The following is a 16,536-nucleotide window of genomic DNA, read 5'->3' on the forward strand; positions in this document are numbered from 1 at the left end:
TTGCATGTAGCATTAGTAAGAGGCAGCATTGCACTCACAAGAAGAGGTCTTCTCTCTATTTCTAGTACCTCATCTTCCATGAACATTCACCCAGAGTTGAGAATATTATTTCTATTTCCAAGCAAGTTCTTGAGTTTCTCTTAGATCGCTAAAAAGTTGTGTCCAACTTTCTCATCTAGCTCCATTTCTAATCATATCAGATAACAATGGTTGATGGTATGGTTCTTGTCCAAATATCCCTCACATGTATTTAATATTGATGATTTCTAACATTGTCCTCACAACATAGTTGTCGTCATGCTGCTTTTAGGATAAATCAGTATAAATGCTTCTAATCACCCTAGTCATATAATCTTCAAAAAACCTCTGAATCTATAGAATTCAAAAGTATTTAAGAATATTATATATCATATTAAATTTGCAACTCACTAACATTGCATCCACATGTCATGGCTCTAAATGTGGATGCAGCATTACATAATGGCTATAAAGTAGATGGGAAAATAACTCATGCCAATCTTAAATAGAAAGCATATTATTTTGTATACTTAGGAAAGCATATTTAGGCATAGCAGTTTATACAAATTAAACAAGTGAGTACATCAGTGTGGAAATACAATCCCTTATATTATTACATTTCAGAATAACTCCCAAGCTTTAACCCACCCCAGAGAAATGCATAAAATTGCAAGTTAATGAGAAAAGACTGAATACTTGATGCGCAATATTTTCTTTAAAGCGATGACCTTTCAGCTATGGAATCTGATTTGCATATTTCCACTTTGCAATTGAGAAGATCTGTCTAATTCCTCTTTGCAGTTGAGAAGCACACTACATGTGACTGTAGACACTTGAGTGCAAGTTCAGGATATAGGAGAAAACAAACAGATGTACATTAAAAGTCTGGTTTTGACAAACCCTGCAAAGTTGTGGAAAACAGATATTCAGTTTAAAACATGACAAAAAATATATCCTTTTTCATCAAGCTTTTTGCACTGGTAGCTATGCTGCAGTAATTAGGCGAGGTTTCTCCATCTAAATTTAAAGACAGATAAATTTTATGGAGATGAGTAATTGAAGTTCACCTTACCTTAAATAATAAATCATGAGCAATATTTTCCCATGGAAGTGAAAGTGACATCAGGCAGCATCTTAGAGGTAACAGTTCAGAGTCTGGCCTTTTAGCAGCACCAACAGCAACATAGGCATGTTTTGCTGCTGTAGATGCAGCAATTGCTGCCTTACGCACAATAGTTCCTATACCCATTTTGAAACCTCCTTTTGATATCTGAACTGGTGATGGAGGACCCGTCTCCTCTTCACTCTGATCTGCAGTAAAAATAAACCGTTATTAAATTAGATGTTATTTATTTTAATTTTCTTTTTCTGCAAACTATACCAAATTGTATTCACAACATCAAGCACAAGATAGTAAATGGTCAGGATTACTAAGCCTTATGCAACTATGTTCAAGCTGATATGAAGAGTTGCTGCTTTAATAACACATTTTTATAAGATTTTATGAGTTTACTTTAGAGGTGTTTGATGGGGAAAGACTACTGGCAATTATCCAATAATGCATATGGAGTTAGGAAGTAACTATGACGGTTGATTATAGATGATAAATGGAAGTAATATTCTCTGTAATAACATACAAAAAATTGACCAGTGATTGCAGAAGTTATATCACTGAAAGTGAGAGTAAAGGCCCTTTCGAAAGTCACTGTCAACATGCAATAGCAATAAGACAAGATCCTGTTGAAATTCTATGGCAAGTGCAATAGAATACAATTTTCTACTCTGATAATTACTTCATAATGATTTTAAACAGTATTTCTCAAGCTACTGATATCATTGAATAATTACACACAAAATATCAACAGTAAATGCAGTGGAAACAGTAAAGATCATAGAAAGACAGACATCTACACTGTACAGTAGAAAATCCATCAAGCGTTTCTTCAGGGGAAATTATATTTTCAGCAACCTTTATAAATCAGAAATTTGACTAGAAAACTGTGCCAATATCCAAGTCAAAATACCAGTCAAACCTGGGCAACCACCTATTTACTCCACGCTGTGTTGGAATTTCTAAGTTTAACTCGTTAGAAATTCTTCCTGTACTATCTGATTTATTTTTTCCTACTTGTTCAATTACTTAACAAGTTATTTACCATGTAAATACTGAAAATAAATACAGGTACAGTATCTACTATCAATACATACAGATCATCAACTGAAAGTAAACCAGCGCACAAGTGACACCGTTGTTTTTGGACTAATGTCCCCGGAAAAACCCAATGCGGGAAAACCGGCGCACCTATTTAGAGGGTTTTATTATCATGCAGTTTCAAAATACAACCTAGGTGCCAGAAATGGCTCACCCAATAGAGAATGCCCTCGATAGTAGTACCTCTCAGTTGGAGACAGATATTCTGGCTAAATCTACAGATGAACGATCCCACAACAACAATGCATCTTCTATTGCTCTGCATCACTCTGATAGGGACTGCATCACCCTATCCGACTCTCCAGCTCCCAGTGTGTCCCACGAAAAATCTCCCAGCGCTGCCTCTAGGCCTTGCGTCAGCCTCTCTGGCTTAGCGTCAGCCTCTCTGTCCCAGTGTCAGCCTCTCTGGGCTCCGCGTCAGCCTCTAGAGCCTTTGTGTCTCACACCCTGGCCCTCTCTGGCTCTAGCAGCTCTTGGCTGTCTTTGTGTGGCCTCTGGCTGCCTCTGCGTGGCCTCTAGCTGGCTTTGCATCAACCTCTCCCGGATTTTACGTTGATCCTCCCGATACTAACTCTGCCTCTCTGCTATGTATTCACTGCCCCTCGGCTGCAACTCAAATCACTCACTCAATTTCCTCAGCAAACCCTGCCCCAGAAAATCGAGTTCTTGATCTCTCTTGGAGTGTTCTCCAACTGACCCTCAAGCCTCTTCTTATACTTTTCTTGTTGGTCCATCAATGGCCGAGATTAAATCTCTAATCAACGACTAAGATTAGATTTGGCTTGATCCATGACTTTTGGACCATTCTAACCCAGTTTTATATTTTTTTTTCTAAGTAAGTCTAATCTATTATTCACAGTAAAAGAGTACAATTACAGCAAGCTGAGCATGGTGAACCAACTAGCCTGAGAGTAAGGCCGTTTGAGCCAGACATTGTCCAAAACTGAGAAATTGGACGAAATTTCCCACGCAGGGGATCCAGAATAACACAAACAACATACACAACAGCAACAACATACAAACACAACTGAAACTGGAAATTGATCTCGACACAGTAACAGAGACAGAATTTGACACATTGAGCCAAAAAACCTTTATAACTGGGCCGCAAAAACCGGTTGAGCAGCTACAACGCTGGATTACTCGTCAGGTGACTCCTCCACGATCCTGCACCAACCCCCTGCATTCAGGTCCTGAGCTTGGGCCGCTGCATTATCATTCATTTCTGGAGGAGCAGGAGCCATAGGATTAACATTGACAGCGCTGGCCGGTGGAACCATCCCGAGCTGCATATCAACAGTTGGCTTTGGAGTATTGGGGTCACCCACATCCTGTTCATCCTCTGTGAGTGGCATTGGGGCACTGGTATCGCCCTCATCTTGGGCTTCCTCTAGAAAGAGGACAGAGACATGAGCCGTGATCCGAGGGCGATTGAGGGAGCAATTGAACGTAAAAATAGCAGAGCCAAAGGAGGGCGAATTCGAAGAGCCTGGAGAGCTTGGGTCGAGGAATTGACTGGGCCTCAGAATGCCCTCATTTCCACTGCGAGGTCGAGGATCCTGACTCATGGCGTCAGACCCCGAGGATGGGCGAGAAGGGTTGCCCCGTCCTGAGCCTCTGCGGCTGAGCATTCTCTGGCGGGGCCTCGACATTGCAGAGGGAATACCACGAACAGCGGAGGGAATGCCACGAACAGCAGAGGGAATGCCACGAACAGCAGAGGGAATACCACTAACAGCAGAGGGAGTGCCACGAACAGCAGAGGGAATACCACTAACAGCAGAGGGAATGCCACGAACAGCAGAGGGAATACCACGCTCAGATAGCGCACTGGTTTGCGTTTGTGAGCCCACCACCTGAGGTGCGGGCCGCTTAAAAGAACCAGAGCTTGACCCCCATGAAACCCAAGCGCCTGCAGAACCCGTAACCATCCAAAACAGCATGAAACACAACAGCATATAGCCATGGCTGAGGCCGGCTAATAAACAATTCCCACCTCCTCGATACTCTCCCGCCATAACAATGGCATTCATGGGAGCCGAAGACTGATATCCAACTTCGCATGCGAATCGGGACGACATATTAATGCCTGTTTCAGACATTCCTTTGCCATTTATGACATCCACCTGCAGGCGCTTCTCCTCCCACATGGCCTTTTGTCCGATGATCCTGGCTGGCAGGTGGCTTCGCTGCTTCGCCCACCCCAGTCCCATCACACTAATTGTAGTTCGAATCACCCGCATTCGGGGTCGAACCCAGTTTTATATTAATACCCATTAATATTTTATTTTTCCTAAGTTTAGACTTAGGAACTCCATTAAAAATATTAATTATTTTAATATCTTCCAAACTGGTTAGAATTTGCCCAAACCATTTCTGGGTCTTAGAGATCTCATGTGCTTTAGCCTTTCCACCAATTTTCATGGCTAGAGCATATCCGATGCTACCCCAAATCAACACGCTGATCAAACAATAAAAAATCAACTCAGCGGTCAAACTTCATCTTGGCCAAACTTTGGCCCTATGGTCAAACTACAGCGAGTCAAACCCTCGCACATGCAGCCTTGGTTGTTGTCAAAGCTGCTCAAACTTAGTCAAACTTGGCTAGTCAAACTTGGTTGTACAGATCACACATGCAGTTGTCCAAGATAAATAAAATGATGATGAAGCTTGCTATGTTGATAATTTGCCTCTCACATGCTTGTCTATTTATAGAAAACTCTAATGTTGAGTGGTGAACCATCAAGGTGGCTTCTCATCACAAAAAACCCCTACACTAATGGAGACTACATCACAACTCAACATTAGACTATAATTGTTTACCCCATTGTTGGGTGAAAAACCCCAACCAATTAACAATTCAAACCTGATCTATAAAAAATAGATCACTCCATCCTAGAGCACAATGTGAGCATCATAGGCCAACCTCCCCTAGCCAAATCAGCATGGTCCCATGGGCGAATGTATCATTCTCCCCATGAGAGGATGTCTGACCCAATGCTACAAAAACATCAACACTCCCTCTCAACGAGGGAGACATTTTGCATCACACTAAGCTTGTCTCTGAAGTATACAAACTTCCCCCTAGACAGAGGTTGTTGAGAAATCAATAGACTTATGTATTAGGGTTGATTTCTCTGTCATGATAATTACTTGTGAATTTGTTGACTTATTTATTAAATTTTTATTCTCTTCTTTCATCAAGCAACTACCAAAAGTATAAAACATGAAGATCACAAGAGACAAAGAACACAAAGATATAGGCTCCAAGCCAGGGCAAAACCCCACAAGGGGGAAAACCCAACCAACTTCTCTTCTTATAGAATCAGATCAAAGTGAGAAATCCAAGACCCAAGACTAATATAAGAATCCAACCTCCAAGATGCCAAGTCAAGCCCTCCAAATTCATCATCTTAGTCTCAGGAAATAGCATCAATCTCAGTCACAGTAACTTCCATCAATATCAGCTTATATGTCACATGGAACTCGATCTTATCTCAGATCATCTGCCATAAAAAATTCACATTTCTTCCAGACATTCTGTCACAGAAAATTTGCATTTCTCTCAGACATTTTGCCACAAGAAAACTCGCATTTTTCTTAGACATTCTGCCATAGAGACCTCGCATTTATTCAGATCTATAGCCCAAGAAACTCACATGTCTTCACCATAAAGTAGCCTCTAATTTTCGTATATCTTCACCTCAAAGCTCGTCATAGAAAAGCACCGAATTGTTTGCCATTTTGGTGGAGGATGTATGCCAATATATAGTTGTTTGCATATGCGAAAAGACACATCTTTTGAGTGAGCCAACATGTCATCTAGGATGAACGACTTGGCTTCTTGAGGTGAATTAACCCAAATTACATTTTCGAAAATACCTTTTCCTTTTTTTACAAGAAGTCCAAATAGGACTTTGACTCTTTGACTTAATAAATCCTGGAAGCATGAAGAGCTAAGTCACATGACACGAAGACACGAGACATAGTGGCCCCAAAAATAGGAAACGAGGGACACATTATATATATATATATATATATAATACTGAAATATAGTTCTTGATCCATATTAAGTTACAGAAATATAGTATTAGTTTATTAATTTACTACATCAATGATGTGCAATGGTTCATTGTTCATAGTTCAATGTTCATTCTTGAATCTTCATGTCATTAACTTACTAACAATTATACGAAGCTACAAGCACATAAGAAACTACTAACTAGAAATTTAAAAGAACTTAGATATTAAAGCCATAAAATGCAGATTTTCCATTAAATAAAACGCAGGAAGACACTTCCAATAGTGATGACATGAAATTGGCTGTTTAAGACCACAAGCAACAGAATGCAGGTTCTATTTCAGAAATGTAGAAGAGCTTTTTGCATTTGGTTTGTTGGACTAAATCGAATAGTTTTTAACTTTTTACAAAGACAAGCTTGGAGACAATTCCAAAGGTGTATGCTGCTCCAACATGTGAGTTGCAGGAATTGCTCCAACATGAGCTTCACACTTCTCTTGACCTCCACTTCAAGCCTCATCACATTGCTGTGTGAAAGTGTGGGCACTTGCAAGTCAGGAAACTCTCCAATGAATAATGAAGATCACCCTTCTGTGACTGGTTACATGCAGCCTTCTTGTATATCACCAGCAGCAGACGGCATAACCCATTTGCTCAAGAATGATCTCAGGTGCAGATTTTGGCAGTTTAAAGAACAGGAAGTCAAATAAGGTAGGGTGTGCCTTGTTAGGCATGAAATCTATTATCTTTATCACACCTTACCCATTCTATTTTTATCCTGAAGTCATGCACATGCATACTATGGCACTGGAGGTTTTCTTTATTGGAAATTCCCTTTATTTAATTGGCACAAGTGCATATGCATCCTGGAAGAGGATTCGATGGGCTGCTGAGGTTGGTGTATTCCTGGAAAGATGGTCATTTAATATGTAGTTGTTTTAGATGATATGTTCCTTGAAGTAGGGTTAGGCTCAGAACATCAAGAGTGGAATAAACACTGGATGGCTGCAACAGGCTCCGATGCATTGTAATGTCAAGTCTAATAAAGTCGTGACAACAGAATGGGAATAGACACGGCAGTGTGAACCATTGTAAATTGTAATATTGTTATGACCAAGTAATATAACTCAGCTACCTCACATAACTCGGTTACAAGGCAGTGTCCATCTGTTTGTTTGGCTTTCTGATATTACAAGTTATACATGAATTTGGAAAATGCTTACCTGGCCCCACGCAAACAATGACCAGCGACTTAGTGAGCAAACAAAGAAACTCCAGCGAGACAACAATAACTCCAGCGAGCTTCGACGATGAAAAATGACCGAAAAAATGAACCTTGTGTGGTCTTTATGGGTGATTTTTTGTGGGACACGTGTCGTCTGAGGAAAAAACGCTAGGGCATGTTTTTGCCACGTCGAACACGAGTGTCTTGATTGGAGGACACGTTCAAAACCGTGTTTGACACGTTTTAGGTCATATTTCTTGTCCGACACATGAAATATGGGACATGTGACCTTGGGGGACGTGACCTGTGACTTAGATGAAGAGAATGCTTAGCTACTAATAATAATAATAATAATAATAATATTTTTCTTCCTTTTTTTTCTTTTTGCTTTTTACATAAAATGCATAATGATACAACACAATGATGAAGACCAAACCTAGTTACACTTTTCAACACTCCCTCTTAACTAGGGAGGTATTCATAATTACACAACAAGATACATAGATACTCTCAAATTGAAATATTCAAATAGGAAGAGTTCGGATTGATAAGCATCATCAAGCATCAACAACATAACCAACATTGTCAATTACAAAATAGCAAGGCCTTGACCGATAAGTTCTTACTCGCCATTAGATTATAGCACAATGTTGGGAGACATACATTTGAACACCACCACAACCGCCTCTCAAGGCACATACGTTATCTAGATGTTCACCAGGTATGTCCATGCAGGACTATTCTTATCTTGGATTCCAATTCGCAAAGAATATCAGTCCTCTTCGACTACTCTTATCTTGGATACCTTTCCCTATTCTCAAAGAGTATCGGTCCTCGGGACTACTCCTATCATGGATTCTCAATCCTCGAGGAGTATCAATCCTAGATGCTTATCCAATCCTCCATTATCCCTAACAGTGCATTCACTAGACTTACGGTTATTAGTCTTGGCCTAGTGCATGACACATGGAGAATACAGTGTCCCACATCACTTCCTCTCAACCAGGGAGGAGATCCTTACTCCCTCTCAACCAAGGAGACATAACCACAAGCCTTAGCTTGTCCTATTCATCAACTACTTATTCTTTTGTGGATCTTAGTAGTAGCTTGCATGGCTTCTCGACTCCTAATAGCATCACTCCATATCGAACTTCGACCTTCCTCAATCTTCACAATATTCATGCAACTTTGTCATCAAATGGTTCATATATTACCTTCAAGAAGCAAAACTTCCTCACAGTTGTTAGCACATGCCTTCTTCCTTACATAACAAAATTCTGCCCTCATGCTCTTCCAAGCCATCATCAATGTTGTCCACACAATCCATGTGTTTTTGAATCGAATCAAACTTTTGTCGATACAATATCATCAAACAAGTTATCTCAACTACTACCTTTCCATCCTCTTCACATACTTCTACAAAATGTCCTTTCAGGGAGCCAAACCATATCTCATCATTATCAGAGTTGCCAAATCACAATAGCCTCTAGTCAAGGTGTGGGATTCTTCATATCGAATTCTTCGTGCTTTGTCCCTCTAAAGTCAACATTCCTTTGTAAGGTCTATCTTCATATTGCAACAGAGTTCTACTTCATGCTCTTCAGTTTTTAATCATCAATCAATGTGTTTCAAGCTTCAATTAATATTGTATCCATCAGGGTCTTTACAGCTCCCTCTTTCCATTTGAGGTAAGTGAACTTCTTGCCCTCTAATCGACTTCTTTGATTCAAGCTTCAAACTGCTCCCTTCATCTTCATGTTTTGCCATGTTCTTCCACTTCTTCTTTCTGCTAGTCAAGCTTTTAGATAAATCTTGTCTTGACTTGCAACCTTTGTTAGAAGACCATGAAAGAACAAAAAGGACAAGGCACAATGCTAATAAGCAAGGAAATATATAGAGTACTTATCTTTTGAGAAGGATTAGCTCCCTCTTAGTCTTGAACCTGTTCACCAACCTTGTTCTCACATTAAACATCAAGGGTTATATCTACCTCTAATAGTGGACATGATTAGATAGGGTTTTGCTCCTAGGGTTCCTTTTGATCCAAACTATGCTAGGGTTCACAAACCCTAAATGCCAAAAGTCTTCAAGATCTTTCAACATACAAATTGCAAGCTCTATATACATACAAACCCTAGAAGTATCATTAGCAAGTTTTCTATAAAAAAATCATTTCATTCCTAGTCAAGGAAAAACTACAAATGCTAATGATTTCTAAAAATTGGCCCTCTCAATAATGCATTACTAATTTTCAAGAGATCATTATCTTAGTATCACAATTTGACTGCAAATGAACATAATTTGTAGTACCTCTTATTAATTTTACCTGATCTCCATGTTGAAGAATTTAAGGCAATTAGGTGTAGTGATGATTCTTCTCGACTTGATAACAATTAGTGGAGTCTTTTTACTTTCTCTTGTTAGCTTAATCTTCTTCTTCTTCTTATTAATGCATGTGTGTCTACTTAATGGAATTGCTACCAAAAAACATGAAAACAAGAACATAAATGTTCGCTCTCTGACAAGGCCAAAACCTCTCTCTTAGAGAGGAAACACCTTCAGTAAGTTTCTCTTATTGAAGCTTCCTATTAATCACTGCTAAACCCTAGACCCTTGACTAGGACGTCCTCCAAGCACAAGTCAAGTCCTTCCTCTTTTCTGCACTTGGTTTCTCGGCACATAGACTTCCTCCTTCCGGCACTTTGCTCCCCAGCACTTCGTCCTCCTTCTTTGTTTCTTGTCTAGAGATAGACCCTCCTTGAGTGAGCCTTCTAGGTGAGATGTTCCTCTCCTATCCATGACTAAATGAGATCCTTCTTGAAGTATGGTTGTAATATTGTTTTGTTGCCCCAATTTTTCCCGCGTGAAGTAGGAACCCTAGAGAATTAGGGTCCTTTTCCTTCACTAGAGAGATAGGCTCCTTTGCTAGGCTTGGGAGTCCTTGAAGACTTGATTTCTCACCCAAAAAATACTATTTCATGGACTATTCTCTAGTTGTTGTAATGCCGCAGACTTACCCTCATCTTCTTTGCACGGGTGATTGTTTCTAGCCCTAGAAACAGTCTTCTTCACTTCAGCCTTCTTCCTCCTTCCTTTGCTTGTCTTGGAGACCCCTTAGACTAGGCTTTTCCTTGTCTTTTTCGGCTACTTCACTTCACTAATTTCAGAGGTATATGAGTGCGTTATAGTGGAGTGGACAACCTCTCTATATAGTGGATTGTCCCTCCTTTTAGGGTGACTAGAAGGTCGACTTGAGGACAGTTTGCACGCTGACTTGTTATGCTTGCTTCAGATGGCTTCTTGTGGAGGTCATTGTTGCATGGAGAGGACTTGCACTTGTCTTGGAGGTATTCCTTTGACCTTATACATAGTGTAACATGCCCTCTAAGGGTCTTATAAATATATTGACCTTTTGACTTCCTAGAAGCACTTATCCATGTGCTTGACCAACTTCAATGAGCAAGAAATTCATTGACAAATAATATAAAAATAATATTTCTTTTCTTGAATAAATACAAATATCAAAAGTACATTTATGAAGACCGAACCTAGTTACATTTCCTTCAACACTCCCTCTTAACTAGGGAGGTATTCATACAACATTACAAGGTGTTTGGCTATGTTTCAATCTTGAAGAATTCACATAAGAGAAACCGGATTTGCAATCCATCTATTATAGCATCATAATAACCAACATTGTTTCCACAGCAAGGCCTTAACTGACAACTCTATCTCTCAATAGATCATATCACAACGTTGGCGAGACCAATGACTTATAGACACCTTGGTCAGTGTCTCTCAAGGTACATACCCACCCGGGTGTTCACTGAGTACGACCTAGGACTATTCTTGTCTTGGGTTCCCAGCCCTCAAAGAATATTGGTCCTCTTGCCTACTCTTGTCTTGGATTCCCTACACATCCTCAAAGAGTATTGGATGTCAGATAATTACCCAATCCTCCCATTCTTTCTTCCCAAGTGAAGACAAGAATGTTGTGTCTATCTTGTGTCTACATTTCCATTCATAGCCTTCATCTAGACTTACGGCTGTTAGTCCTAGTCTACTGCATGACACATGAAATGGAAAAACACAATTGTCACTCCTTTGTAATCAGGGGTGATCCAAAAAATCCCTCTTGATCAAGGATCTGTCAGAGTTCCCTCTTAACTAGGGACTCTTTCAGCAGCTTGATCTCCTTCCTTTATTTGATGTCATGAATTCTTTGTTTGAAATTATTCTAGGTAGGGCACCATATGTCGATCACTTTCCTTCCTGGTTTGTCATGTCATTGCTTCCTTCGTCGAAAGTGGCTTTCTTGTCATACACCAGGTTTTCTCGTCTTCTGACTACTCCTTTGTCATCTGTCCATGCTTCGGAATACCCTTCTCATGGATGCTTTGTTGTACTTGCTTGTTTACATGCTTTGACCCAGTAGCCCATCATGACTTCATCCTAATATTGCTTCAATATTGCTTTTTCTTTTGCTAGATGGCTTCTTCATCATGACATCTTTTGTAGAGTAGAATCAGTTATTTGTACTTTTCATATCTCCAAGGCCTTCATAGGTGTCAAGGGTCCTTCCTTCCTTTGTAAGAGTTGTCCTGCCTTCTTTCGGGAGGTATCTTCAAAGTATCTTATAAGATAGTGATTCTCGGTGATCATGGTGTTCTTCACATGCTTGATCTCTTTCTTCATTTGCTTCTCTTTGGATCAATTTGTCAATCACCTTATGCTCCTTGAGAGCACTTCTTCATTGCTTGCTTCCTGGACTAGTCAACATTTCTTCTTGCTTCTTAGTCAGCAATCTTATACTCCTTATGTGAGCATATCCTTTTGTTGACCTTTATTGCATTCTAGTACATGCCTTCAAGCTTGTCATTGGTGAGAGAGAGTCTTTCCTACTAGATCATGTTATAGAACTATTCCCATGACTCAATAATATACAAATGATAACAAGACTAAACTTTGATGCATACGCACCTCATCTTGATATTTCTTTGATCATCTTAGCTTCATTTGGTTGTCCTTGGTGTGGCCCTTCTTGCTTCATCTTAGCTTGCCTGCATATCATCATTTTTCTTGAATCCCATGAATGGGATTCCCAATGAGACATCTGCTTTGGTTAATGAATCTTCTTTTGAAGATTCCATCATAGGATCTTAAAGACCCTAGCCTTGTAAACGTTTCTTTTCTTTTGATGATGGAGGTCTTCTAAGATTCTTAATCATGATCAATTTTCTTTCATCGTGGATGAGGTCCTATACTAGGTATGCTCCTTCTACATGAATATCTTGAGCTATATCTACCATGGTCCTATATTCCAGAAGACATTTCTAACCATGCATTTTATTCTCATTATAAATGCTACTTCTTCATAAGTATTTATAATTCTATGTACTTCATGCTTCTAGATTCTAGAAGATGTTTCTAGTCATGAAATTTTATTTTATTCCTACATGCTACTATCCTAAAAACCTTGAAATAAGACTTGAAGTAAAGAGTTTGACTTAGTGATAGTAGAGATCTGGAGGATCTTCCTTCTTTTGCTTCATTTCTTCTTCTTTCACCTCTTGAGTCATATAAGCTTCTTCCCTCTTTCTTTTGTTTTTGTTGTCCTTCTTAATGTTGGAATTTCTGAGTCTAACCCATTAGAAACCCTTCATGTACTTTCTGATTTATTCCTACCTACTTGTTCTGTTAATTAACAAGTTATTTACCATGTAAATACTAGAAATAAATACAAGTACATGCTCAACACATTACAGATCATCAACTGAAGGAAACAAAACAAGTACACAAGTGAAACCGTTGTTTCTGGACCAATGTCCCCGGAAAAACCCAATGTGGGAAAACCCGTGCAGCTACTTGAGGGTTTTATTATTATGCAGTTTCTGAATAATATTTGGGTGCCAAAATCAGCTCACCCAATAGAGAATAATCTCGGCAGTAGTACCTCTCCTTCGGAGACAGATGCTCCAGCTGAAACCCCAGATAAACACTCCAGCAGCTCCTCAGCTCCAATCTGCCCCACGAAAAACCCCAGTGTCAGCCTCTTCTGCCCTCTGCGTCAGCTTTCCTAGTAGTTCCGACTTTTGCCCTCTGCGTCAGCTTTCCCAGCAATTCCAACAGTTTCCAACAATTTCGGCTTCTACCCTCTGCGTAAGCTTTCCCGGCAGTTCCGGCAATTCCCAACAGTTCTGGCTGTTCCCAGCAGTTCCAGCTTTTGCCCTCTGCGTTAGCTTTCCCTGTTGTTCTGACAGTTCTCGGTAGCTCTGGCTTTTTCCCTCTGCGTCAACTTTCCCGACTGTTCCAACTTCTGCCCTCTGCGTCAACTTTCCCGTCTGCTGCACTGATCCTCTTGACACTATCTCTGCCTCTCTGCTTTTGTATTCATTGCCCCTCAGCTGCAACTCCCAATCACTCTCAAATTTCTTAGCAAACCCAGCCCCAGAAAGTCGAAATCTTGATCTCTTGGTGTATTCTCCAAGTGACCCTCAAGCCTCCTCTTATACTTTTCTCGTTGACAAATCAATGACTAAGATTAAGTCGCTAATCAATGGCTAAGATTAGATATGGCTTGATCCATGACTTTTGGACCATTCTAACACAGTTTTATATTAATTCACATAAATATTTTAATTTCCCTAAGTTTAGACTTGGCAACTCCATTAAAAATATTAATTATTTTAATATCTACCAAACTGTTTAGAATCTGCCCAAACCCTTTCTGGGAATTGGAGATCTCATGTGCCTTAGCCTCTCCACCAAATTTCGTGGCTAGAGCACATCTGATGTTACCCCAAATCAACACTCCCTCTTAGTGAGGACTATGCTCTAGCAATACTCATCACTGAATATTACTCTGATCATCTGGCATCAGTCCCTAATGCTAGGCCTGCTGCCCATCATCTGCACTGCTACATCCCGTACTGCCACCCATGGCTCTGCCACTGCCACTGCTGCATCTCGTACTGCCACCCATGGCTCTGCCACTGCCACTGCTGCATTTGTACAACATTTCCCTCTTCATATGTGCTGTTGCCCATGGCCCTACCACTGCCACTGTTGCGTCTGCACTGCATCCCCTCTCATCATGCTGCATCGTGCTGCCCAAAGCACCACCACTGCTAATTGTTGCACTACAACTCAGTTACTGAGAAGTAAGTAACTGATCTCCCAATTTTGACATCTTTGTCAGGCTAGAGACACTCCCAATTATGAAGCTCCCTCTGTCGCTGACAAGTGCTCCCTCTCTGACCTTTGTGCTACTGCAACAACTCCCTGCATCTCGCACCGTTGCACACCTCTTTGTGCCATCCTACACTGGTGCAACACTCTCGTGCCTCTCACTGTTGCAACCTGCTAGCCTCGCATTGTCCCGGGAATCCTGCACTATAGCTCCCTCTGTCGCTCCATCTGCATCTGTCTCTACTGACATCGCCAGTACTGCTATTCCTCTTCGGGGCTCCCATAGCAAGGTCTAATCCAAGAGGCTGGGTCCCTCGAGGATCCTGTACAGCTTGATGTGTCCCCACTTCCTCTCAAGTGGCACATGAGTACTCATGGCACAATCGTCATCCCTCAAAGCGAAGGCCTTGATATGATGTTTATCTAGAATGGACAGGATCCTGACCTTCCAGACCACAAAGTTGGATGCTTCGTTCAGCCTATCCTGATCCCTCATCCCATTCACGGTCATCTCTCTACTCTTCTCTGTCAACTCCACTGAGTCTCTCTACTTCACGCCTGGAAGTTCTCGGTTCGACTCCTGTTGAGTCTCTCTACTTCCCGTCTGGAAGTTCTCTTCTAGACTCCCTCTGAGTCCTAATTTCCCTCCTAAGAATCCTTCTACCAACAATCAAGTTGCCCCTCTCCGATCGTCTGTGCAACTGCACCACTGATCTAGATTCCTTGGCTAGAAATCTGTCTTGGCAGCAACTCCCTCCCCTTGGTCCACCTTAGCAGCAACTCCCTACGCTTGGTCTTGCCTTGTTAGATATTGTGCTGACTATAGTACCCCACCAGATTCACTCCGCATCTTACCCATGGCCTCCTAAGCCATATCAAACTGAAGGTTAGAGCTTCTAGGCTCTGCGCAATCCCAGCACCAGCAAAATTCCCACCTCCTAGCCATGGGCATCAATCCTTCCTGACTGAGAAAGATGACCAAGCACTGCGTAGGTTGAGTCTGCTCCCCTATGCCACTACGCTGATCCTCTTCCCGGCTCAAACTTGATGATGCAAGGACTACATCACCCCTTCCTTGTTGCTTCTTTGCTAGGAACATCTTTTGTCACTCAGGACAACTGTTTTCTGTTGCTGCTGCTCTACTTGGCTGATGTCCTCAGTTCTCCTATGATCTGCAACCACGCTCTGATACCATGTTGGAATTTCTAAGTCTAACCCATTAGAAACCCTTCATGTACTTTCTGATTTATTCCTACCTACTTGTTTTGTTAATTAACAAGTTATTTACCATGTAAATACTGGAAATAAATACAAGTACATGCTCAACACATTACAAATCATCCACTGAAGGAAACAAAACAAGCACACAAGTGACACCGTTGTTTTTGGACCAATGTCCCCAAAAAAACCCAATGTGGGAAAACGGTGCAGCTATCTGAGGGTTTTATTATTATGCAATTTCTGAATACAATCTGGGTGCCAAAACCGGCTCATCCAACAGAGAATAATCTCGACAGTAGTACCTCTCCTTCGAAGACAAATGCTCCGACTGAAACCCCGGATAAACACACTGGTAGCTCCTCAGCTCCAATCTGCCCCACAAAAAACCCAAATGTCAGCCTCTAGGGACTGCATCAGCCTCTAGGGACTGCGTCAGCCTATTCTGCCCTCTGCGTCATCTTTCCCGGCAGTTCCCGATAGTTCTGGCTTTTGCCCTCTGCGTCAGCTTTCCTGGCAGTTCCAGCAATTCCCAGCAATTCCAACAATTCTCGGCAATTCTGGCTTCTACCCTCTGCATCAGCCTTCCCGGTTGTTCCGGTAGTTCCTGGCAATTCTAGTTGTTCCCTACAATAACGGCTTCTGCCCTCTGTG

The 16,536-nt window shown here is 41.1% G+C and overlaps 1 protein-coding gene across 5 annotated transcripts in view; it reads right to left on the reverse strand.

Moving 5' to 3' along the window:
* Positions 1-498: 498 nt before the first annotated feature.
* CW7 overlaps positions 499-16,536 on the reverse strand; it is a 502,578-nt gene continuing 486,540 nt past the window's right edge. For 4 of the 5 annotated variants that reach the window (XM_089453029.1, XM_089453024.1, XM_089453026.1 and 1 more), the window contains 2 exons: positions 1,086-1,329; positions 499-919 (listed from right to left, as the gene is read on the reverse strand). In XM_089453029.1, coding sequence (XP_089309155.1) covers positions 832-919; positions 1,086-1,329 — 332 coding nt within the window. In that variant the 3' untranslated portion in view covers positions 499-831. The remainder of the gene's footprint in view (positions 920-1,085; positions 1,330-16,536) is intronic. The other variant, XM_089453028.1, reaches the window with a different exon arrangement.

Source organism: Pinus tabuliformis, chromosome X (genome assembly GCF_031772625.1).
Source record: "Pinus tabuliformis cultivar Carrire ecotype Pingquan chromosome X, CPIR1, whole genome shotgun sequence".
Classification (NCBI taxonomy): Eukaryota; Viridiplantae; Streptophyta; class Pinopsida; order Pinales; family Pinaceae; genus Pinus; species Pinus tabuliformis.